Source organism: Dipodomys ordii, unplaced genomic scaffold (genome assembly GCF_000151885.1).
Source record: "Dipodomys ordii isolate 6190 unplaced genomic scaffold, Dord_2.0 Scaffold17, whole genome shotgun sequence".
In the NCBI taxonomy this organism is placed as follows: Eukaryota; Metazoa; Chordata; class Mammalia; order Rodentia; family Heteromyidae; genus Dipodomys; species Dipodomys ordii.
The window spans coordinates 12,147,812-12,172,358 of record NW_012267233.1 but is presented as its reverse complement, the minus strand read 5'-3'; the positions used below and the strand labels follow the sequence as shown (position 1 = coordinate 12,172,358).

The window sequence follows — 24,547 nt, the reverse complement described above, 5'->3', positions numbered from 1 at the left end:
CTCCACAACTACCCCACCCCCACCCCGTCAAAGTTGTAAAGTTCATTTTCAACACAGTGTCTTGTACATCTCATTGTTGCAATGGGTCAACCTGTATCCCTATGAAAGCATTTTGGGGTTTTTTTTCCCTTCCCCTCCCGGAATTAGAGAAGTGTATATAAAAGATGCAGGGCACTGACATCAAATACAGTGAAAATAGGGGATAGGGGTTATACTGTGGGGGAGGAACATACAAACAAACAAAAAATCACATGGTACATAACTTTCTAATAAATTTTGTAATTCTCAGATAAAAGGTCTCCAGTATCTAAAATAAGCTGAAACTGTTACCAAAATTTGTATATAAGAGCTAGTCACTCACTGGGTATGTCTCATATCTGTAATCCCAGCACTGGGGCGGCTGGAGCAGAAGGATTATCAGTTTGAGGAAAGCTTGGACTATGTAGTAAGACACTACTTCAAAAAACAAACATCTGTAATCCCAACTACTTGGGAGGTAAAGATTACAAGGACTGAAACTCAGGGCTTATAATGGCCTTGCAAAAAGTTATCAAGACTATCAAACAAGCCAGGACTGGTACAATTTATGTCCATATCCCTAGTTATATAGGAGGAATAGGTGGGAGGATCATGGTTGGAAGCCAGCCCCCAAGTAAAGGCATAAAACTAGTGTGTGTGTGTGTGTGTGTGTGTGTGTGTGTGTGTGTGTGTGTGTGTGTGACAAAATGACTGCAAGTGTAGATCTAGTGGCAGATTACCAAGGAAGTGTGAGACCCTGAGTACAAAGCCTAGTACTACAAAATAAAACAATAACAACAAAAATCAAATGAATAAAGCACACCACTCAACAACAACAAAAAAACAAGCAAACACAAGAAATAGCTATAAATACGCAAAATTAGAATAAATCTGAGATAGAAGACCACATAGCAAAAGTTGTATGTGAAAATTTTGAAAGTAAGGTGCCAAACTGGCCTTTATCAAGGCCACTAATAACCTCTGACTTTTCCAATTCAGTATTTTAATTTCTAAAAGATGGCTCACTATATAGAGAGAGATAGATACATATATACATATATATAAATTTTTAGATAGATCTATGTTTCTATAATTTTTTGCTGTAAAAATACAAAATCATCAAATCAACCATTTTCAAGTATACCATCCAGTGACATTATATTCACAAGTTACATAATCATCACTAATCTTCTCTAGAACTCTCTATAGCCATCAAACTCTAATTCTCTATTTCCCATTCTTCCATCCCCTGAGAACCATGTTCTATCTGTCTCTATGATTTTTGACTACTCTCGCTTTCTCATATAATTTCTCTTTTGTGACTAGTTCATTTTATCTAGCACAATGGGTTTGTTCATGCCATAGCACACTGAAGAATTCCTTTCTTTTCTGTGGCTGCATAGTAATTAATTGTATTTATATATCACATTTTGTTTACTCACTTATTTTTTAATGGGCATCTGGCTTGCTGCCACTTTCTGGCTATTGTGAATAATAAACATGGGTATTTAAATATCTGTTCAAGTCCTTGCTTTCATTCCTTTGGTATATATCCAGAAACCTAGTGTGGTTATCTTATAAGATTTTTATATTCCTAGTACAGTGCACAAGAAAAGATTCCAGTTCCTCCATATTCTCATCAACACTTGTTATTTTCCTTATGTTGATAACAGCTAGGAAAAAGATGTTGAGGACTATATCATTGTTCCTTTGATTTGCTTTCTTTTTATGATTAGTTATACTGAGGTCCCTTCTTTGCTTTTATTAGCCATTTACTTATCTTCTTTGGAGAAATTTCTATTGAAGTCATTTATGAAATAGATTTGTTTTCTGTTCCTGTTGGGTTATTCATTATATAGGCTATATACTAACTTCTTATCATATACATGATTTGCAAGTGTTTTCTCACACCTAATGGTTGCCTTCCACTCTGTTGACAGTATCCTTTCACACACACAAGTCTTTTTTTTTTTTTTTGTCCGGTCGTGGGGCTTAAACTCTGGGCCTGGGCACTGTCCCTCAGCTCTTCAGCTCAAGGCTAGCACTCTACCACTTGAGCCACAGCGCCACTTCCAGCTTTTTTGATTTTGCTTATGTGGTGCTGAGGAATTGAACTCAGGGCCTCAGGCATGCAAGGCAAGTGCTCTACCACTGAGCCACCTTCCCAGCCCCCACACAAGTCTTATATTTTGATTTAGTTTTATCTATTTTCTTCTTGTGTTTTCTGTGCTTTGGGTGTCATATCCAAAAAAATAAAAAGAAGAAAGACTGACAAGCTCATGCCATAAAGCTATCCCCTATGTTTCATCTAAAACTTTTATAGTTCTAGTTCTCACATTTAGATACTTGATCCATTCCTAATAACTGTTTTTACACAGTGAGGTAACTGTCAAACTAGCTGAACCTGGCCAAGGGTCACCATGCAATGGTGAACAAACAGAATGATTTTTGTAAGCCATTATATTTGGTTTTGGTATTCATTCAACTTTCTGTTTGTGGATTCCATGAATTCTTTTATTAATCATTGATTAGCTTCATCACATGCACATGTAGCCATATGCAGGCTTTCAATCTTTCCATTCAGCATGTTTAGCAGTAGTGTTTGTACAGAATTTTGAGAACTATCCTCTAGATTTTTCACTGATCTGTTGCCTGTTTATTTTGGGTGGGAGTTGAGGTTCCTTGACTTGCCATTTTTCTTGTGTGTCTATGGCTTTTTCTGCCCATTTGGAAATGAAAGCAGATTCAATACCATACCAGAACACAATTTTAAGACAAGAACTAACCCAGAGCCCTGTAGCTGCACAGACTTTAGAGGTTCACAATTATAGATAGGTATTTTCACTCTGTCTCTCCTTTTTTGGATACAAAAGGAGATCCAATACCACTACAGAATACAGTTTTAAGACAAAAAACAACCCTGAACACTGTAACTGCACCAATTTTAGAGGTTCATAATAATAGATAGGTATTCTCCTATCTATGTCTCCTTTCCTTTGTTAGGGGAGGGGTTTAGAAGCAAAGACTAACTAGAGTTAAATCATTCTTTTTGTCATTTCTTTATGATAATTTATTCATTATTTATAGCTCATTCATTTAAAATAATTTCCCAGAGTCTATAAAGACTTACACTAAGATTGAGTTCTTTGATGCTAAATACTCTGCATTATTCATGTCAATGAATGATTTAAAGCTTGAATGTCAGTATTCTAAATAATTTATATATTGTAAAGGAGATGGCTTAAAATGAAATCTTACTAGAACCAAAGAAATATGGATTTGTTTTTCTAATTCTTCAATATTAAAAAAATAAATAGCCACTACAGTTAATGTTTTTAGTCTAACCTATAAATTATATTACTAATATTTGTTAGCAACTAATAATAAACTCACTAAGAGTAGTTTTAATATTTTATTTCATTACTAGAAAACTCAAGTAATCACAATAGATAGGAGAAAAGTACTTAATATTTGAAGTATCTGTAATCCTAAAGCATTCAACTACAAACTAAATTTCATCATTTCCTTATATTATTGTGAATATTAATATATATTATATATTGAATATTAATGTATATTATATAATAATATACATTAATATTAATATATATTAATAAAATAGCTTTACATATAGTTCATATTTTAAAACTAGTTATTTCAATATGACAAAAATACAGAAGAAAAAATGTAAATGGAAAAATTCAAATGTACTTACAAAGTCAAAGTCTCCATCTTGAGGAACTTTCCAGTTATCAGGAAAAACATTTTTGGACATAGGAAAGGGTTCATGCATGTTCTGATTACAGTTTTCATGACTTTTATTTTTGAAGTCTTGCTTATCAAAGTAGTCCATGAAAGATGGTCTTTGTACTTGTGGTGAAGTTGCATTTCCTTAAGTAAAGATGAACATAAGGTGGGTATAAGATCTTACATTTAAAGAAATACAATTTTTACTTTAGTATTTTGTTGTTGTTGTTGTTGTTGAGCCACACAATAAGTCTGTACTAGTTAAGACTCAGAGCCAACACAGTCAATTCATAAACAACAAAGTAAAATAAAATATGAAGAAAAAACTAGCCAAACCAAGTAAATGTTGAAATATAACAGGCAAGTACCAAGATAATCTTAGTAGCAAGCACTAGGCCCTGAGTTTAATCCCAACACTGGCAAAAAATATTCTTAGATTATAGACATATTTCAGAATTTTAGCAGACACTTTATCATCATAAAAATCCTATCAACTGCATTTGAAGTCTGCCAAATAATTTTTTTAATCAAGTGTTTTTGGTGCTCTTTTTTACATTCAAGTCTACATTGTCATTGTAATTATATACTTCTTTTAGCTGGAGGAAATTACAAGATCTTACCCAGGGTTTTCCTTTTTGTTGTTGTAGTTGGTTCTGGGGCTTGAACTCTGGGCCTAGGTGCTGTCCCAGAGCTTCTTTTGCTTAAGGCAAGTACTCCAGAACTTTGAGTCACACCACCATTTCTGGCTTTTTTCCAAGTAGTTAACTGGAGATAAGAATCTCATGGCCTTTCTTTCCTGGGCTGGCTTTGAACTACAATCCTCAGATCTCAGTCTCTGAGTAACTAGAATTACAGGTCTGAGTCACTGACACCCAAGTTTTGTGTTTGTTTTGTTTTGTCATATTTTAATAGCTATTTGACTTCCCCTGTCTTTCTAGCTGACTCCCTCAACCTCCGGACTTTCGTGGTTTTGTTATATTTATATTTAATATCTTCCAAAGCTATTTCACCAGCACAGAATGTGCTTACTGTTCTACATCTACCTTTGCAACTACTTGCTATTGTACTGTGGTGGATTTGAGTTAATTGGTAAATTAACATACCAGTTCTTGTTAAAAAACAATTTACTTTATGGTAAAAATGCTGTACAGAGGAGATACAGTTATATGAGTAAAGCAATGAGTACCTTTCTTGTCCAGCATCGTTACCCCTTCCCTTGTTGTTCTCCCACTATCCTTTCCTTCCCTCACCTCTTTCACTTCTTCTCCCTCCCTCCCCCCCCCCAAACTCCCTGCCCGGCCTGAAGTTGTAAAGTTAATTTCCAATACACTGTCTTGTGGGTATCCTTGTTGCAATGTCTTGTGGGTATCATTGTTGCAATGGGTCATCCTATGTCTTTGTTTCAGAGTTTTGTTATTCTTTACCCCTCCCTGAATTAAACAAAAGTATTTACAAGATGCAGGGTACCAAAATCAAGTACAGTGACAACAGGGGATATATCATAGGGGGAAGAACATACAAAAGAAACAAAAAAATCACACACCACATTAAAAACAACAACAAAGAAAACCCTCCTGTGTTAGTATCTTGGGGTTCATTTCACTTAGCATTATCTATTATATAGTCATATAACATACCAGTTCTGAAACTAGATAGATCTTTTTCTTTAAACCTGCAGGTCCTCCCATACATTCTGTCTCTGCCATGGTCAACACTAGTTATTCAATCTCCAAAGTAATAAGAGGAATAATTCTGACTTTTGTCTTTCCATTGCATCAAAATGACCATAAGGTATATTTAATGCTACTTTTCAATAGAGTTGTTTAAATCTAACCATTTTCTCTTTTTGTTTGCTGCTGTCTTTACTTTCTAATAATTTCTTGACTATCTCACTGTAGCAGTCTCAAACAAATCTCATTTCTAGTAACTCAGTTTTGATTTAGTATTTTTATCACAATGACCCTTCTTAAGTACAAGTCCAATTATGTTTGTTTTCTGCTTAGAATCTTTATATAGCACCTTGTTTTTATAAACTGGATAATTAAAGTAAAAAATAAACATTTGGAATAACTAGATTTTTAATCTTGTTAGCAATATCTTGATCAGTAGCTTTAAACATTCCTTAAAGCCCAAGGGTTCCAGAGAAATGTTCCAGAAACCACTAGGAAGGCCTTTTCCATAATTTTTCAGATAGAAAGCATGTTGTCTTCTTCTTAAGACTTTCTCAGAGGAGTACAGGAAAATGAAATCCGTCCCATATTTTAACCGTCCCATATTTTACAAACATCTTCCAGCTAAGTTCCTCTTATATATACTTGTCTTTCAAATGTCTGAAGACAGAGATAATAGGTCCTGTCTTGGCTGTCTCTCTTTCAGATGAAACAGCCCCAGTTCCTTTCATATGATACACTTTTCAAACTCATCACATCTTGTTTAATTGCCTACAAGGACATTTTACTTTTATAATGTTCCTCTAAAATTAAGATATATTCTCAATAGTTACCTGGCCAATCTAGAGGACATTTTTGATAGAAGTAGTTCTATCTACTAGTATAGTTCTACTACTATGACAACCAAGTAGCACTGTTGGTGAATATTAAATTTAAAATCATTTTTACCAAGAAAATGCAATATTAAAATTCTTTATTTTCAGGCTTTAAGAACAGAGAAGGATGTCTGGAACTAGATCATGCCTGCAATCCTAGCTACTCAGTAGACTGAGATCTGAGGACCACAGTTCAAAACCAGCCCACGTAGAAATGTCTGTGATCTTCTTATCTCCAATTAACCACAAAAAACAACAATAACAAAAGCTGGAAGTGGAGCTGTGGCTCAAGTGGTATAGTGCTGGGCATGATTTAAAAAAAGTTGAGGGTCAGCCAGGTGCTGGTAGCTCATGCCTGTAATCCTAGCTACCCAGAAGGCTGAGATCTGAGAATCACTGTTCGAAGCCAGCATGAACAAGAAAGTCCATGCAACTCTTCTCTCCAAATAACTACCAAAAAACTGGAAGTGGTGTTGTGGCTCAAAGTGGTACTGCATTAGCCTTGAGTGAAAAAACTCAGAGGGGATGCCCAGGCCCTGAGTTCAGGGCCCATGACTGACCAAACACACACACACACACACACACACACACACACACACACACACACACACGAAGCTGAGGGACAGTAGCTAGGTTCTGATTTCAAACCTCAGGCAGAGATACAAAGAGACAGAGACAGAGAGACAGAGAGAGACAGAGACAGAGAGAATTCAGTGACAATTGCCTGTAATACTAGCTTTTCAGGAGGTTGAGATCTGTGGACAATGGTTCAAATCCAGTCCTGGCAGACAATTCTCCCCATTAACCAGCCAAAAGCTGAAAACAGAGGTGTGTTACAGTGGTAAAGCTGTAAAAACTTCTGCCATTAGCTAAAAATAGCAAACAAGAGCAAGAGGCACTAAATTCAAGCTCCAGCCCCAACGTACACACAAAAATAAAAAATTAGTCAGAGTTGGTGTCTTACTTTCTGTGGTAAACTCAAGACTCTAAAATTCTCTAACTTCAAAGAGGAAAAAAAAATGCAGTGAGAGAGGAAGAATTGTCAGGCTTCCACCCCATTTTTCTCTTCCCATTTCATGGCTCTCAGACTTCTGCATACATTATTTGGCAGATTTGAAGTATAAGTGAATTTGTTCTGGTGAGGATACAAGAAAGGGGAGTAACGGTGGTGCTTATTCAGTTAAAGTTTTTTTTTTAATCTCATTGCCTTAAATGTGAACATCATTTTCTGTAACAAAACAAAGGTTTTATTGACTTCATATTAATTAGGTCTTGTTAAAAAACTGTTATGAAATACATATGACATAAAATATACTGTCTTACTCTTGGGTTATATGCCTAAAATTATTTGAAGCAAGGTCATGAAGCGTTATGTATCCATGTTCACTCATTGCATTGTTATTCACAATAACTAAAACATGGGAAGAGGACAAGGAAAAGGGACAAGAATCAGTCAATCTGACAAGGTTATATTATTGACACTTTACAGGGGTCCTTTAATTCTTTTAATTCCTTTAATACTTTCAATGGACTTTAAGAACCTTGATTTGTCTATAGGAATCATCATTATAAGATACATTTCTGTATCTTCAGAATTGAAATTTGATTCCTATTACAACCTCTTATTTCAAAACAGTCTAGAAATTTCATCTTAGTTATTCTCCACTTCTGACTCATTTTATGAAAATAAGAAAAAAATTCAAGTGTAAGTAAACTTACATCTTCTGACACCTGAATAAATCAAATCATAAAGTGAAAAATAATCCATAAAAGAATCCATTATTTGATATTCATTTCTTACCCTCTTTCAATTTTTTTTAAAATGGTGCTAGAGATCAAACTCGGAGCACAGTACATGCTCACCATATGCTCTGCTGCTGAGCTAAACACCTACCAAGAAGAGTAATTCTGTACCATGATATAATTACATATTTAGTTGTTGTAAGTTCTGGTTCTCATCAGAAATTCTTAAAGTAGGTTACATATATAAAGACATGCAAAAACTTTAATATTCAGCAAAAGGATTATTAATACTGATATAGGAATGTCAGAATCAGAGAGGCCAGGAAAAATGGTTTTGGGGAAAACTATTAGAAAAGAAACCCACTAAGACCACCATTACCAACTACATTTGAAAAATAAATACAAGTTTCATAAAACTGCATTTTAGCATCTTTCTTTTTAAATATTTTAAATTCATGCTATGGAGCCTACGCTGGCCTTCAACGAGGGCTCCAACAGCCCTCTTTCTTCAGCCTCTTGAGCATTCCCGGCCCCCTCAATTTCTGGTGCTGAGATTTAGAGTCAAGGCTTTGTGCTTCCTAGGCAAGTGCCGTACCCATTGAACCACACTCTGGCACTTTATCTTTTTGTCTAGACTGGCTTGTAACTCTTTATCTTCCCACTCTGGCTGTCAAATGGTTAGAATTAAAGGTGTGAGGCACTGGCACTGACCTAGATAGCATTCCTTAAAAGTAAATTCAATATATGAAAATGCTTCATCAAAACACACATATACACACTATGACACTTCCAAACTGCTAAAAGAAAGGCATTTCCTGACCAATTCCCTTCTTAAATCTTTCTCCTTTTAATATTAGACCACCACACCACTCTTACTACTTTTCTTTTGGCCCAGCATTGGCTTTGCTACAGAGATCTAGTTACACTCTCTTTTATTCTTTCATTTAATTAGTGTGGTACTCTTTATCAATGCCCTGGTGCTGTAATGAAACTGTCAGAGGTCTTTTAATAAACCTGTGACTCATTATAGAAATGAATGGAAGACAAATTAATCTCTTTCTACCAGAAACTAACACAGAGCAGCTCCTATAGTATGACCTAAATACATATTAAGAGTAGCAGCATACACTGTGAAGAAGAAAAATAAAGTGAGAAAACCCTTAATCTTTTATAAAAGCCTTCACATCAAAACAAAAGATTAGCTCAGCAACCCTCTAGAGACAGGGAAACGGCTGAGAGACAGGCATTCTTTTTTACAATAAGACAAAGAAGTAGAAACTGAATCAGAGATAAGTAGTGGCAATATAAAAGTGAGAGGTAGGCCAATCCCTGGGTTTCATTAAAAAAAAACCAAAAAAACAGCTTTTCCTCAGAGAGGTGTGAGGCGCATGTGTAGTCTCCCAGTCTCCTGACAGCTTTACTACAAAGATGGTCAACATGCCCCAAACCAGAAAGACTTTCTGTAAGAAATGTGGCAATCATCAGTCTCACAAAGTGACCCAGTACAAGAAGGGCAAAAATTCTCTGTATGCCCAAGGTTAGAGGTGCTATGATCGGAAGCAAAGCAGCCACGGTTGGCAGATCAAGCCAATATTCTGAAAGAAGGCTAAAACCACCAAGGAGATTGTACTGAGGTTTGAATGTGTTGAGCCTAACTGCAGATCCAAGAGGATGCTGGCCATTAAGAGATGCAAGCATTTTGAACTGGGAGGAGATAAGAAGAGAAAGGACCAAGTGATCCAGTTCTAAGTGGGTTTTTTTGGTCTTAATTTTAAGGGGAAGATCTTGAAGCTGTAGAATTACCTGAAGCTATAGAATTACCTGATGGAAAACTAAATCTCAGAAAATACAGCCACCCCCCAAAAGAAAAGAAAAGAAAAAGAAAGAAAGAGGGGGAGGCTGGGAAGGGATGTGAAGGGTAAACAAAGGAGGAGGCTGCAATGCTTGATAAGAAATGTACTCATTATCTTGCCCATGTAATTTTACCCCTTTTTTCCGTTTTTTTCCCAAAAATTAAAAAAAAGGAAAAGGAAGAAAGAACTATGAAATTTCATTGTAGAAATCTACTCTTCTATCTTCAACAGTTCTGGCCTACTTTTAACACTAACCTAATCAGAAGCTTCTAACTTGTCAACGACAACTAGCATTGAAGTCTCAAAAGGTAAAAAAGTTGCCTACATAATATCTACATCCCCTTTCTTGTGCATAGGAATGGCTATGTAATATAATTATAGTCAGAGAAACATAAAATAAGTTTCTAAGATGTTTCTTAACACAGAAACTACCTATTCAGTTTTTTTTTTCTTGCCTAGAATGCAGACTTAATGATTGGAGAGCTATCATTTATCCTACAAGCAGGAGAATAAGTATAATACCCTAAAGATGATATCACAGGAAGGCCTCCTATTAAATAGACTTCTTCCCCTCACCCCCTTGGGTAGTAGGACTTGAGCTCAGGTCCTGGGCATTGTGCCTGAGCTTTTTTGCTCAAAGTCAGTGTTCTAACACTTTGAGCTACAGCTCCACTTCTGGTTTTGTGGTGGTTAGTTGAAGAGGAGTCTCACAGACTTTCCTGTCTGTGGTTAGTTTCATTCAAACTGTGATCCTCAGATCGAAGGCCTCTGAATAGCTAGAATTACAGGTGTGAGCTAACACATTTTTAAGGTACAAGTAAACATTCTTTTTTTTTTTTTTTGTCGGTCGTGGGGCTTGAACTCTGGGCCTGGGCGCTGTCCCTCAGCTCTTCAGCTCAAGGCGAGCGCTCTACCACTTGAGCTACAGCGCCACTTCCCAAGTAAACATTCTTACAGAGTTAATACAGTATAAAAATCAACTTAAGGCTGGGTGTGGGTGGTTCATGGCTATTATCCTATCTACTCAGGAGGCAGAGACCTAGAGGATTGCAATTCAAAGCTATTCAGGGCAGGGCAGCAAAAGGCTTTAAGACTCCATTTTTCAACTGACCAGCAAAACACTGGATGGAGGCATAATCCATGTGGTAGAACAGTAGCAAGCACGGTGAGCTTAAGAACCTGAATTTCAATACCAGAAAAAACAAAAACAAAATCTTGTACAAAAGAAAGCAGTCTACTCCATTAAGCATTTTCTTTTTGGATAACTCTGTAATAAGATACTATTAACTCTAATATGCTTTTTTACCTAATTTTCTTTTCAATTGTATGCATTTGCATGTCTATTTTCCATTACTTAATTTAAAATCTAATTCTAATATGTAGAATACCTTTGTCACATACATTTTTTTATTTCTTAAAAGGAAAATAAAGTCTGTTTTGAAAGCTAATGGGAGGGGGGTGCTTGTAATTTCTTAAGTGATGTTTAAAATTCTACAATTTGAGAAAGATGCCATGGTGTCCAGTTGAATATCCAGGTAGAGCCATGTTTACAGAACTAGGACAGAGAGGATGATATTTCTGACTTGCAATTTATTGAAAAGGCAAACAAAAGAAAAACCAAGAAGTTGCTGGGTGCTAGTGGTTCACTCCTATAATCTTAGCTGCTCAGAGTGCTGAGATATGTAGATCACAGTTCAGAGCCAGCCAGGGCAGTCCATGAGACTCTTATCTCAAACACACTACCTAGAAAAAGCTGGAAGTGGCACTGTTGCTCAATTGGTAGGGCACTAACCTGAAGCAAATGAAGCCCACACCCTGACTTCAGGCCTCAGGATGGGGGTGGGGATGAGAAGAAGCCCAAGAAGTCATAGGCCCTTCAATGAGAGAATGAAATGAAGCTGCAAACCTCAAAATAGTAACCACTGTCACATGCAATTATGGTTTTAGGGCAAATATTTTAAAAACACATATAAAAAATAACCACAAAACTGACATGAATTTCTACTATTGTATTTAAATTCTGACCATAGATTACTAATATATATTTTATTTCAATAGTAAATTTAATATTCAAATTATTTAGTTCTTCAAATTTGGTCCAATTTTTTGACGTGCTTATAGAACTAAAAACCCATTAAATTAAAGAATAATCACTACTAATTCCCTTTGTACCTTTCAAATTATAAAGTGAAAGCTTGTTTCTGTCTCCATTCATTCCTCAAAAGATTTACAAAGAAACTGAATTACATAGAATATAATGCCTTAGAAAATATGCTAGTCTACCCACAATTTTTCATTAATTGCCCTAATTTGCATATGTCATCTAAACAAATGGTCTCTGTGAAAATTTAAACATATATAAGATTTTTAAAATACTTAACAAACGCAATTTGTCCAATTTTTATTTCATTTTCCCCCCTTTGGAAATACTGTGGTTTTTGAACTCAAGAGTCTCATATTTGCTCCCATGGCTAGCACTCTACTACTTGAGGCATGTCTCCAGTTCAGTTTTTTGCTGGTTACTTTGGAGATAAAGTCTCCTGGACTTTTCTGTCTGGGTTGGTTTCCAACCACGATCCTCTGAATCCTAGCTTCCTGAGCAGCTGGGATTACAAGTGTAAGCCACAGGTAGACAAGGAAAAAAATTTCATTTGCACTAGGAAAATTAATATTTCTGTTTACTTGTGCTTGATGATAGTAAAACAAGCATTCTATAACCAAAATGAACAGACCAGCAGTCCAGTGCTGGATAATTCCCCAGGCCCAGAGCACACAGAAATGAAGAATATATTCAGTGCCCACAGGGAGCTCCAAAAATACCTAGTATTTTTGAAGAGGAAAATGAAGGCTTTGTAATAGCCCACAAGTATTATGAGTATTTAGATATGCTATAAAAAAAGAGCAAATCACATTATTCTGATATAATTTATACCCAGTCCTAAAAATCTCACAGATATTCTAGAATCTTAACCATTAGGGATTAATATGATTTTGGTATCAAATCTGGATTTACATTTTGGTTCCATCACTTACTTGCTATGAAATCATGAACAAGTTACTTAACACTCCCAAGTTTCAGTTTCATTTGTGGTAAATGGTAGATAAAATGAAATTTTATTGGGTTCGTGTGAGGATTAAACAAATTAATATATCTGAAGTCCAGAGCACAATATTTGGTTCATGGCTGAATTCTGAGAAAATCATACGTCCTCTCGTTGCCAAAAAAAAATTATTTCATCCTTTCATGCCTCCATGGAACTGTATCCATTTACTTAAAGATGTTAAATTTCACAAACAGGGAATATAATTCTTTCTTTCACCTCATTATCTCTATATACATTGCTAAACATGTGCCAGATTATCAGGGTATCCCTTAACATTTTTTCATCTTGTCAACTATCAAATATCCCTTTCTCATGCTAGTGCCACTGAGTTCATTTTGAAAATAGTAATTTTCTAAAGAATGTTTTTGGCTAGCTTAATGAATAAAGAAAGATGAGACAAGGTCTAGGTGGAAGCAGAGAAGAGATGGGAGCAAGAATTTGCTGATGGGAGAAATGACAGAGCTACTAAGTGGCTCTGCATTTCCAGTCCCAGGGAGATCCGACCTTCCTCGATGAATAAAAAGCAGAGCTGGAGAAAGCCCAGGAGCTCAATGTTCCAGCTTTCCAAGTTGTTGGCAGGAACAGGTGATAGAGTAAGAAGATAGGGATGATTCTGCATAGATTACCTACTATCTTTAAAGCATCCTTATAGTTTTTAGATTTTATTATTATTTTATAATATTTATTCATGTATTTAATTTTATTTGCTAAATTTAAATAAAATCTAGATTAACTTTTGTTTCCTCTAATAAATTTTGATTGAAATAAACATGTTGGAGTGTAACTGTTCAATGCTCATAACAGGATCATCAACTAGGTCAAACTATATAGTGTCTGTAAGGGTAATACTGAAGACATTGTCAAAGACTTTTCCAGTGTCCAAAGACATAGCACCCAAACCCTGAATTTGCTTGGATATAGAAACTGAGCATCCTTTTAGGTAGTTTAAATGAATACACATACACACACTGAGCAAGGGGGAGAGGAAAAAATATGTCAATGAAACCCAAGTTATTTTATTACTAAGTTATATTCTATTTAGAAATATTCTATTTAGGACTGTGAAGGTGGCTCAGTGGTAGAGCACTTGCCTTGCATGCCTGAGGCAATGGGTTCGGTTCCTCAGCACCATATAAAAAGAAAAAAGCCGGAAGTGGCACTGTGGCTGAAGTGGTAGAGTGCTAGCCTTGAGCTGAAGAGCTGAGGGACAGCAACCAGACCCAGAGTTCAGGCACCATGACCGGACCAAAAAAATAAAAATAAAAATAAAGAAATATTCTATTCAGTCTACATAAAAGGATTAAGGAAGTCCAACCTTCCAAAGTAAGAAAGAGCACTGTAAGAATTCAGGCAATAATAAGACATGAGAGTAGAAATATATGTAAGGACCAGAGCATATACTGCCTTTAAATCAGTGTTGGGCAATAGCCCAAAAGCAACTGGCAGTTACTGGAATGCTAGAGGCATTGTGTAGAGAGGATAGGGAACCCAGACAGGAAGCAGGAGCTCATTAGGAAGGCTCATGAGTGAGGGACTATAGAGACTTGCACTAGGAAATATACTAAAGCAAGTCTTCCCTCAAAAACTCCACATTTGTTACTATCATACTACTGAGTAACAATGTGAGGGTTACATTAATATTACTTGATTAACTTTTGGTGAAAATGGAGATCTTACATCATAGAATGATGTCTACTTGTAGGAACTTAAAACACATGGGATTTAAAACCTGCTGAGACATAAAACAAATGTAAAAATTTAAAGCACTATCTACTCAATTTAAAAATGGTTTTTCTTAAGATCTCTGTGAAACAGTCATCCATATATAATCATATAATAAAATCATAATATATTGATTTCTACAGTTGTCATAGATAAATTCACAAATTATGTGAAAATCTATGGTATAATTTAAAATATGACATCTGATAAATCATCATTACTTCTTCCTTGAAATGTAATAATTAAACATAAATTAAATTCCATAGACTCATTTTTTAAAACCACTATACTTATGATTTTTCAATATACAATTGTATAAATAAGTTGTTTTGGTAGTTTTGTAGAAAGTTTAATAAATAGCTCACTAGATGTACAATAAAGCAAGCACTTAAGAGCTCTTAAATGTTCTAAGAATCCTAAAATATGAGTGAAAGAATTTTATCAACTTGCAGAAATGTGATGGTATGTGCTGTGCTATCTTAATTTGGAATCTTTTTGATCTATAGGGTATATGAATTGTACTTTAATATCAGCCACAAGAACATCTTATGCAATAAACATGTTAGATTGCAAAAAACCTATGCTCAGAAGCTCAGAATTTTCTTGGAATCCAAAATTCAGGCTGCTTTCCAGAACAAAGGTTCAGGATGCCCACCAGTGATCGGAGGGAAAAAAATTCATATACTTACCTCTACACACTGCCATACTGATTAACTACATATAAAAGCAATTTGTTTGCATTTTGTACATCATGACTTTCCCCTTCCAAAGTATGTAACCCATAATGAGCCACATAGCAGAAAATGTGAAGAAAGCAACAACAGTGAGCTAAGTGAAACTTTGAGGTAGGATTTCACTGGAGCAGCAATACTGGGGCAGTAGCACCAAGAAAGGGGTGGGCAAAATAAATAGAAATGTCAGAGAGGAAATTTTCATATCCATTTCACAGTACTAGCAAATCACTTGAATATATGTAACTTTCTAAGCTCTCTAATGGCACAAATCATGTAATTGTGCTATCCTACCATTTGAAAACAATAGCATGTAGTAGAAAACCATCTAGTACCTTAGTCTTTGACAATAACCATAGAAACTACTGTAGTGAAGGGAGGGAGAAAGGTCAATAATTGTTTAAAGAGAATTGTTTGTACTCTCTCACTGTGTAATTACAATATCCTGCATTATTAACTGCAGTATCTTTTAAAACTATGAAAGAAAAGAACAGAAAAGGAAAGGAAGGAAGGAAGGAAGGAAGGAAGGAAGGAAGGAAGGAAGGAAGGAAGGAAGGAAGGAAGGAAGGAAGGAAGGAAGAAGAAAAAAAGGAAGGAAGGAAAGAAAGAAAGAACAGATGTAAGCAACAGATGTCAGAGAGAATGTCTGAATCATTTTAGACCCCTGGACTGTGTCTCATCCATGATAAGCAGCAGTTAACATGCATGGAATAGTCTTCTCTATTAGCATTCTTGACTCTAATCCTTCTTTGAGGGTTTCTTATTTTCCTGCTTTAGCCCTCATTTCTTCCCATAGCATGGACTCCTGTCTCTGTGGTTTAACTGATAATTTAGACAACATGAAATAGTATTATTTTGTATTTATTGGAATGAAATTTTAGACTTGCTATTTTAATTGGAAAAGTAAATGCTAGGCACTATCTTCTCTCTAAAATACTTTACAAATTAAATTATGGATTTGTATCCGTCAACAGGAAAAAAAGTTCTACAACCCTAAGTTAAAGACGTATTACGATGTGTTATATTAAAATAAATTTTAAAGTTTACTTGTGCTATATTTTATTTTTTTGCTATCAAAGCTAAAACCCAAAAATTTACATCATTTTCTTTTTAAGGTAATTATAAGACTATTCTGGTTTCCATTTTAAAGATATATTACTATGTGTTATATTAAAATAAAATTTTTTGGTCGATTGTGGAGCTTGAACTCTGGGCCTGGTTGCTCTTCAGCTCAAGGCTAGCACTCTTCCACTTGAGCCTCAGCACCCACTTCCAGTTTTCTGGTGGTTTATTGAAGATAAGAGTCTCATGGGTTTTCCTGCCCGGGTTGGCTTTGAACCACGATCCTCAGATCTCAGGCTCCTGAGTAGCTAGGATTACAGGCATGAGCCATTGGCACCCAGCTTAAAATAAATATATAATATATATTATATATATAATATAATATTAATATATTCTTTTTTCCTTTTTGGGGGCTATCAAAGTTAAACCCACAAAATTTCCATCATTTGCTTATTCTGGTTTCCATATAAGTATACTTTCAAAATAAGGAACTCATATTCAAGGAAAAGGTCACATACTTTTCATAGTTCCATCTTCTTCTTCCTCATCCTCACTGTTTATAACCATGGTCCCCAAATCAGATTCTAACATTGTGCTGTTGTGTTCAATCATGGTCTGGGCCCCTTCACTCATTGTGCTTGTAGCCCGCATTGTGCCCACACTTTCTGAGCTAGTCTTCACCATGGTGTGGGAATCCAGCTCATCTTCATCCTGGAAACAAAACACCACAGTGAAGAAACACTGCTTTGGGACAATTGGATTTCTTAACTCTTAACAAGAATATGTTAATATTGTTAATAATGATAATCATACTATAATTATTATTTTTCATATAAGCATACACACAAATGTTATCATAAAGGGCAAAATTAGCAAAACAACCTAAGGCTTTAGGTAATTAAAACTCAAGCAACAGAAAGTGATAAAAACAGAAACTGCTAGTAGACTTTGAAATAAGGACTGAGTTCAATAAATTATCCACAAATACATTAACAGAACACAGTGATGAAATAAACATACAACAGGGCACTTTAAAGATTGAATATGTTTGTACTTGAACTTTTTCTTGGTGGTACTGGGGTTTGAACTCAGGGCCCCTTTTCTGCACTTGTTACTTCCTACCCAGGCATGCACATAGGCCAAGAGCCACCTATTTTAGGTTTTCTGTAGTAGTTGGAGTGATAGGAACATACAATCCCACCAAGCTATGGGTTCATAAGGGGTCTCCTAAACTTTTCTGCCCAGACTGGCCTCAAACCATGGATCATCCCAATCTCAGCCTTTCAAGTAGCTAGGGTAACAGTAAACCACCAGGACCCATCTATCACTTCTTTTTCTAATAGGCGGAATAACACTTCTAACCTCTATAATAGCTACTAGCATTTTTCTTCAATTGTGGTAAAATATATATAACACAACTTACTACTTTTGCAAATTTTTCAGTGGATGGTTCTATGGCACTAAGAATCATCAGTGTTGTGTAACCATGACCACTAAACTGGAAACTCACTAGCTCCCCGCAAATAAAACTTCAATGTCTTCTTCTGCTCATGCGCTCATTCACTCCCTATATACAATCAGTCAACAAGCTCATCAGAAACAATTTCTTTTCAGTTTCATGTCTTCTTTTCTATTCTCACTGCTACTGGGTTTATTCTTTGTTGTCTTATACCTTTCATAACTACAACTAATACCTTCTGGGTCTCATATTGAATAATGTAGAAACAGAGGTTAATTCAGCTCCTGCCTCAGTCACTGGACCTTTAGGCAAACATCTAAGTCCTCAGGTTTCTCCCTACTGTTAAGATGATAAGGAAAAAAGTATACAAAATTTCTGCAGTTACCAGGAACAAGGAGTTTTCACACCTTCCTCAAAGGTAGTATACTCACAGCACCATACTTTGTGTGTGTGGGGGGGTTTGGGGGGGTAAACCAGGATTTGAGCTCAGGACCTCTTACTCGCTACACTGGCATTCTATCCTTTGAGACACACCTCTAGGCCTTTAAGCTTCCACAAGGTTTAACAAAGTCTAGCATTTTACCATGGCTAGGTTGAGATGGTGATCCTCCTTTTTATGCCTCCTAGACAGATGGGATGACAGGTACAAGCCACTGTGAATGGTGCTTACTGGCAACATGGGGTCTTGCTAACTTTCTGACCAGGCTGGCCTTGAATGGCAATTCTCTCTATCTACGCCTCCTAAGTAGCTGGGAATATAGATGTAAGCCATCATATCTGGCCTCTTTCTTGAATATTTATTTGCATCAGGATGTTTTTGTTTGGCTACACTGAGGTTGTAACTCAAGGCCTTATACTTGCTTGCTTGGCTGATATTCCAACCTTTGACCTGATGTTCCAACCTCCAGACCAGCTTTTTGCTGGTTATTTTGGAGATGAAGTCTCACAGACTTTTCTGCCTTGGATGGCTTTGAACTATGATCATATGGATCTCAGCCTAGTGAGTAACTAGAAGTACAGACACCTTGGCTCTTTTTTTTTTTCTTCTAAGATATTTTATGTGTGTGGGAGGGTCGTGGGGCATGAACTCTGGGCTTGGGCACTGTCCCTCAACTCTTCAGCTCAAGGCTAGTGCTCTACCACTTGAGCTACAGTGCCACTTCTGGTTTTCTGGTGGTTTATTGGAGATAAGAATTTCACGGAGTTTCCTGCCCCGCTGGCTTTGAACTGCAATCCTCAGATCTCAGTCTCTTGAGTAGCTAGGATTATAGGCATGAGCCACCAGCTCCCAGCTCTCTAAGGTATTCTTATATTAAAGGTAACTCACAACTGTAATCTTATCTACTCAGGAGGCTGAGATCTGAGCATTGCAGTTCAAAGCTAGCCCAATCAGGACTCTTATCTCCAGAAAATAGGAAGTGATAGAGTACTAGCCTTGAGCACAAAGAGGCTCAGGGATAGCACCCAGGCCCTGAGTTCAATCCCTACAACTGACAAAAAAAAAAGGAAAGAATCTATAATGTATCCTAGTTCTTGTCTACATTAAAAAGTTGAACCTGGCACTAAGAAACTCAGGAGGATCAGGGAAACTCAGGAGATCCAGGGATCATGGCTCAAACCAACCCAAGCAGAAAAGTCTAAGAGACTACAGTATTTCCAAAATAACAAGTAAAATGTTAGGCTGGAGGTTCAAATGGTAGAATAACAGCCATGAGCAAGCAAGCTCAGCAGCCACAGTGTATACACACACACACACACACACACACACACACACACAGCTACATCTTTCTACTAGGATTTTAATGTCTTCTATGTTCTACCCACCAATCCTATTTTCCCATTGCTCACATATCCATCAGTTCTTTAACTGAACCTTCCTCCATAATACTACAGTGTGCTAGTATGCTCATGAAGACTTTGTACATGTCTTCTCTACCCAGAATGCTTTTTCTCCCCTACCTACTTAAAATTTTCCCAGTCAAATATAGTTTACCTCAGTGGCTAATTCAGTTTTTGTTAACTATTTAACAAACTACTTAACTATTAACAAACTGTTTAACAATATGCATTACATTGTACATTTCAATGTCTGCTCTCATATTCTAAGCACTTACTTTATAAAAATCTTTTATAAAGGTAAATACCTTATAGACACACGTCTTTCTTATAGAACTTTTGAATCCATTGAAGTATTTCATTCTAGCATTCAATATAAATTTACTTTTTCAAAGAATAAAAAAAAATCAAGGCCCTTCATGGTAGAAAAGAAACCAAATTAATTCATTTACTGCTTAAAGCTGGAAAGCTGAGAGACACAAAATGTGAGAAACTTCCCTATTTAAAACAGTTGGAGTTAAACTTTTTTTTTCTTTTTTGGGCAGTGATGAGGATTGAACTCATTGGCCACAGTCTCGCTAGGCAAGTGAGGTAGCACCCCAGCTCTTTTGCTTTTTAGTTTGTTTTTCAGACAGAATCTTGCATTTCTGCCTGGGTAACCTGGCCTGAGATTTTCCTTCCTCCATATCCTATGTAACTGGGATCACAGGTGTGCACCACACACCCTTCTTGTTGTTGAGATAATCGTGTTATTATCTTTTTACCTAGGCTAGTCTTGAACTTTGTTCCTCTTATATATGGGATTATAAGTATACACCACCACACCTGACCACAATTATTTCACTCCTTAGCCCATTATTCTACCACATACATGAATCTTCTTAACATTTAAATGTTTATCTGCTTGAATGCTTAAGTTAGACGTACAGGCTTAACATTTTAATTGCTTATTTCACCAATTCCTATTTCCAGAGTGCCCATATGAATTACTTAGTCCAAGCCCTACCCTCTTACTTGAACTATAAGAAAAGCCTCTTGTTTTTCACTATTTCCATTCTTGCCTCTTTCAGTTCTACACACCACATACATATCAACCTTTTCTAAAGACAAATCATGTCACATTACTTTCTTGCTGCAAATTCTGCAGTTGGCCTCTCATCACATGTAGAATAAATCCAAACTATCATAGCCAAATGTGATCTAGCCTAGTAACATATGCCAATCTCATCTCCTATCACATTCCTTCCTGTTCATCAAACTCCAGCCATGTTGGCCTCTTTTGCTATTATTTGAGTAATTTTAACCATGTTCCTCTTGTAGTCTTTAAATTGGCTGATCTTCCAGACTGGAATGCTCTTCTATAAGACATTTATTTAACTTTGATTTTGCCACCTCAGGGAGACTTCTGATCACCAATTTGATTGGAAGCTTCCATCATTCACAATTCTTTTGTCTTTCTGTATTTTTTTCCAGCCTGGATGTAGCCTTCTGTACCACTAGAATAGAAGTTTGATGAAGGCAAGAGATTCTTTCTAACTGCCAAATTCTCACTGCCAAAATATTTGGTACATGGTAGTACTTAATAAGTGTTTATTCAATAAAATCAATTTATATTATCACTTACTAATTTATTCACTAAGCATTTATTACACATCTGTAATATGTCAAATAGTGGAACAGGCATTGAAGATAGAAAGATGATTAAGACAGTTTTATTCCATCTGGTTTTTAAAGGAATGAGTTCTAGAGAATTTCCTGGCAATGGAATAATAAATTACAAGACAACCTCTTAAGAAGTATAAGAAAAGTGTTGACAGTATAATGGTAATTTAAGAGTAGAGCCTCTAATTTTGCCTATCACAAGTAGAGAAAGCCTCACAGAAAAGGCTATCTTTGAGTTAAATCTTTATTTCCCTTAAACTTTAAAAAAATTGATTAATACATAATAACTAACACATAACTGCTCATATGTATATTGTGATATTTTAATACCTGTATATAATATGTTCTGATAAAATAAGGGTAGTTAGCATTTACATCTTCTTTTCATTACTTTATGTTTGGAATCTTCTAGTTTCTCTATTGAGTTTAAATCTTAAAGGATAAATAGGCCATATTAAAACACATAAGCATAAATTTGGTCAGGGTGTTTTATAAACTTTTTACAACAGAGGCAAATGTTTTCACAGTTCAGATACTCTGAAACTTAAGTATGTGTAACTTCATTTCCCTAACACATTTTTCTTATGCAGATCATATTTACTACACGATGTTGTAATCGTAATGCCTTATCTAAATCCTTTATTTGACTCTCAAATCTCTAACAGCAAAAAAGAGATTTTGTTAACAGTTCTTTTCCTGATAAACAGTACAGAGCACTGTTCTTCCTATGTTATTTGCTGACAAATACTTCATTTTGTTACAAAATACAGAATTAAGAACAATGTTATGTGAGGTCCTAGTGATATAACTTCATTTAAACTATCATTACTATAAATATAGTGATTACTGAAGAAACTTTGAGAGAAAAATGTTAAACTGAAGTCATTCAGTTTATTCATTTGATAACGATAAACATAGTTACCAGCAATGAAAATTAGAAGCACTATTATGAAGTCTTTTTATAGGCTACTCCCATGATTGTTGTGTGTATGCGTGGATGTGTACACGTGTATGCACCCGTCCAAGGGCTTAAACTCTGGGTCTGGTGGCTGACCCTGAGCTTTTTTGCTCAAGGCTAGCTCTCTACCACTTCAGTCATAGCTCTACTTCTGGCTTTTGGGGGTGTTAGTTAGGGATAAAAGTCTTTTTCCTGTCTGGGCTAGCTCTGAACCATGATCCTCAGATCTTAGCATTCTGAGCAGCTAGGGTTATAGGCAGGGGCCACTGTCATCCAGCTTAATGCTCTGATTTATCCTGTGAAGTATTATTTGTCTTGAACAAAGAATGAACCCAAAACCCAATTTTGTTTAAAAATCTGTCCAAGGACAAACAACAAATAAGAGTAGAAGCAAGATTTAAACTAGGCCTATCTGATGCTAAAGCTTGAATTCTAACCGCCAACTTTGTAAAGCTTTTAAACCATTTGAAACATTTTCCTCAGTTCAATTTAATTACATTAAAGATTTGCAAAAGCATGCTTTCATCTGTTAAAGATGAAGAAAATAACATACATACATACACACACACACACACACACACACACGGTAGATCCCACCAAGGATTCAGAAGTTGATTTTTTTTCTATCAGTTTTTCTTTTAAAATCTACTACTTTAAATATTTTATCTTAGATGACACCAGTTCTCAAAACAATAAATCTATTTTTATATTTGTGACTCATTTGTCATTTATTCTTTTTTATTTTGGGGGGGGGTCCGGTCATGGGGCCTGAACTCTGGGCCTGGGCGCTGTTCCTCAGCTCTTCAGCTCCAGTCTAGTGTTCTAACACTTGAGCCACAGTACCACTTCCGGCTTTTTTCTTTTTGCTTATGTGGTGCTAAGGAATCGAACCCAGGGCCTCATGCATGCAAGGCAAGCACTCTACCACTGAGCCACCTTCCCAGCCCTGTCATTTGTTCTTATAAGATTCAATGCTATAGCCATTAAACTTACCAAGAAACATAACATCTCAATATCTCAATGACATGAAATAGTACTCTTAATCTTCCAATAAGTCTATATTGGAATTGAATCTCCAAAGGAAATAGCTTGCCCCCTTGAATTCACACAAGTGTGAATTAGTAGAAACACAGTAAAACCCACAAAATGTCAAAACAATAATAGTTTTCAAGCTCTTATCACATAGTACTTTTGTATAGATAGTCACTTTGCTAAAAGATGCTTACCTAATTTACCAATGGAGGAAAAAAAAAGAAAAGAAAAGCATGAATGCTCAGTTCATGAATGAGAAAGTGGCACCTAAAAAGTAACTAATGAAGTACAGATAGTATTAGCTAATTTTTATGAAACTTAAAACATAGATACCAATAACTTGGGAATGGTGCTGAAAATTTTTACTTTTAAGAAACCATTATCTTGAACATATCCTTGATATTTTGGATGACTGTTAAAACTGATTTGCTACTTTTTATATTTTTGTAGAAACAATTATTTATAATGTTTTTCAAAGTTATACTTTGGGACTTCAATAAAGAAAACCAAGTTGATACTTTATAGAAAAAGATCTGTGGAACAGATGCTTCCCCACAGCGGAAGGCAGCCAATTCCAGTAAGGAATACAATAGCATTTTCAATCGGTGGCCATCACATGCCAGGAATGCAAAACAAGAGTACTGATGATAGTCCAGCTTATGAATCACAAAATCCACATGGAATACAAATATTTGAAAACATTATTAGGAAATCCTAGTCCATCGCTAAGACAGATTTATGCTGGAAAAGTCTGAGGAAAAAAAATCAGATTTTACATTTGCCATATTTACTACCTTAAAGGAGTTTTAAAATATTTGATAATAAAATGATTCAATAATCAAATAATCAAATTATTTTAAGGCTATTTACACTAATGCTTTAGAATATGTTTGAAATTTATAGTACTGAGACAGCATACTCCTCAAGTACATGTCCTAATTGAGAAATAAATTTTTATTCTTAAATTGCATGAAACATCTTCACTGCAAATACAATAAATATAAAAACAGGAATCACAATGGCTTTTGTTCAACTGGAAAATGCTAACACATATGCATTCTACTATGATATGAAA

General features: G+C 35.7%; 1 protein-coding gene and 1 pseudogene across 1 annotated transcript in view; one reads left to right on the top strand and one right to left on the bottom strand.

Moving 5' to 3' along the window:
* The window catches only part of Stk3 (serine/threonine kinase 3), a 235,087-nt gene that overhangs the window by 61,411 nt on the left and 149,129 nt on the right, over window positions 1–24,547 (bottom strand). Inside the window, exons 9-10 of the mRNA XM_013012550.1 lie at window positions 17,044–17,236; window positions 3,734–3,909 (exon numbers count right to left, since the gene is read on the bottom strand). Coding sequence (XP_012868004.1) covers window positions 3,734–3,909; window positions 17,044–17,236 — 369 coding nt within the window. The remainder of the gene's footprint in view (window positions 1–3,733; window positions 3,910–17,043; window positions 17,237–24,547) is intronic.
* LOC105982845 lies at window positions 9,482–9,823 on the top strand (annotated as a pseudogene).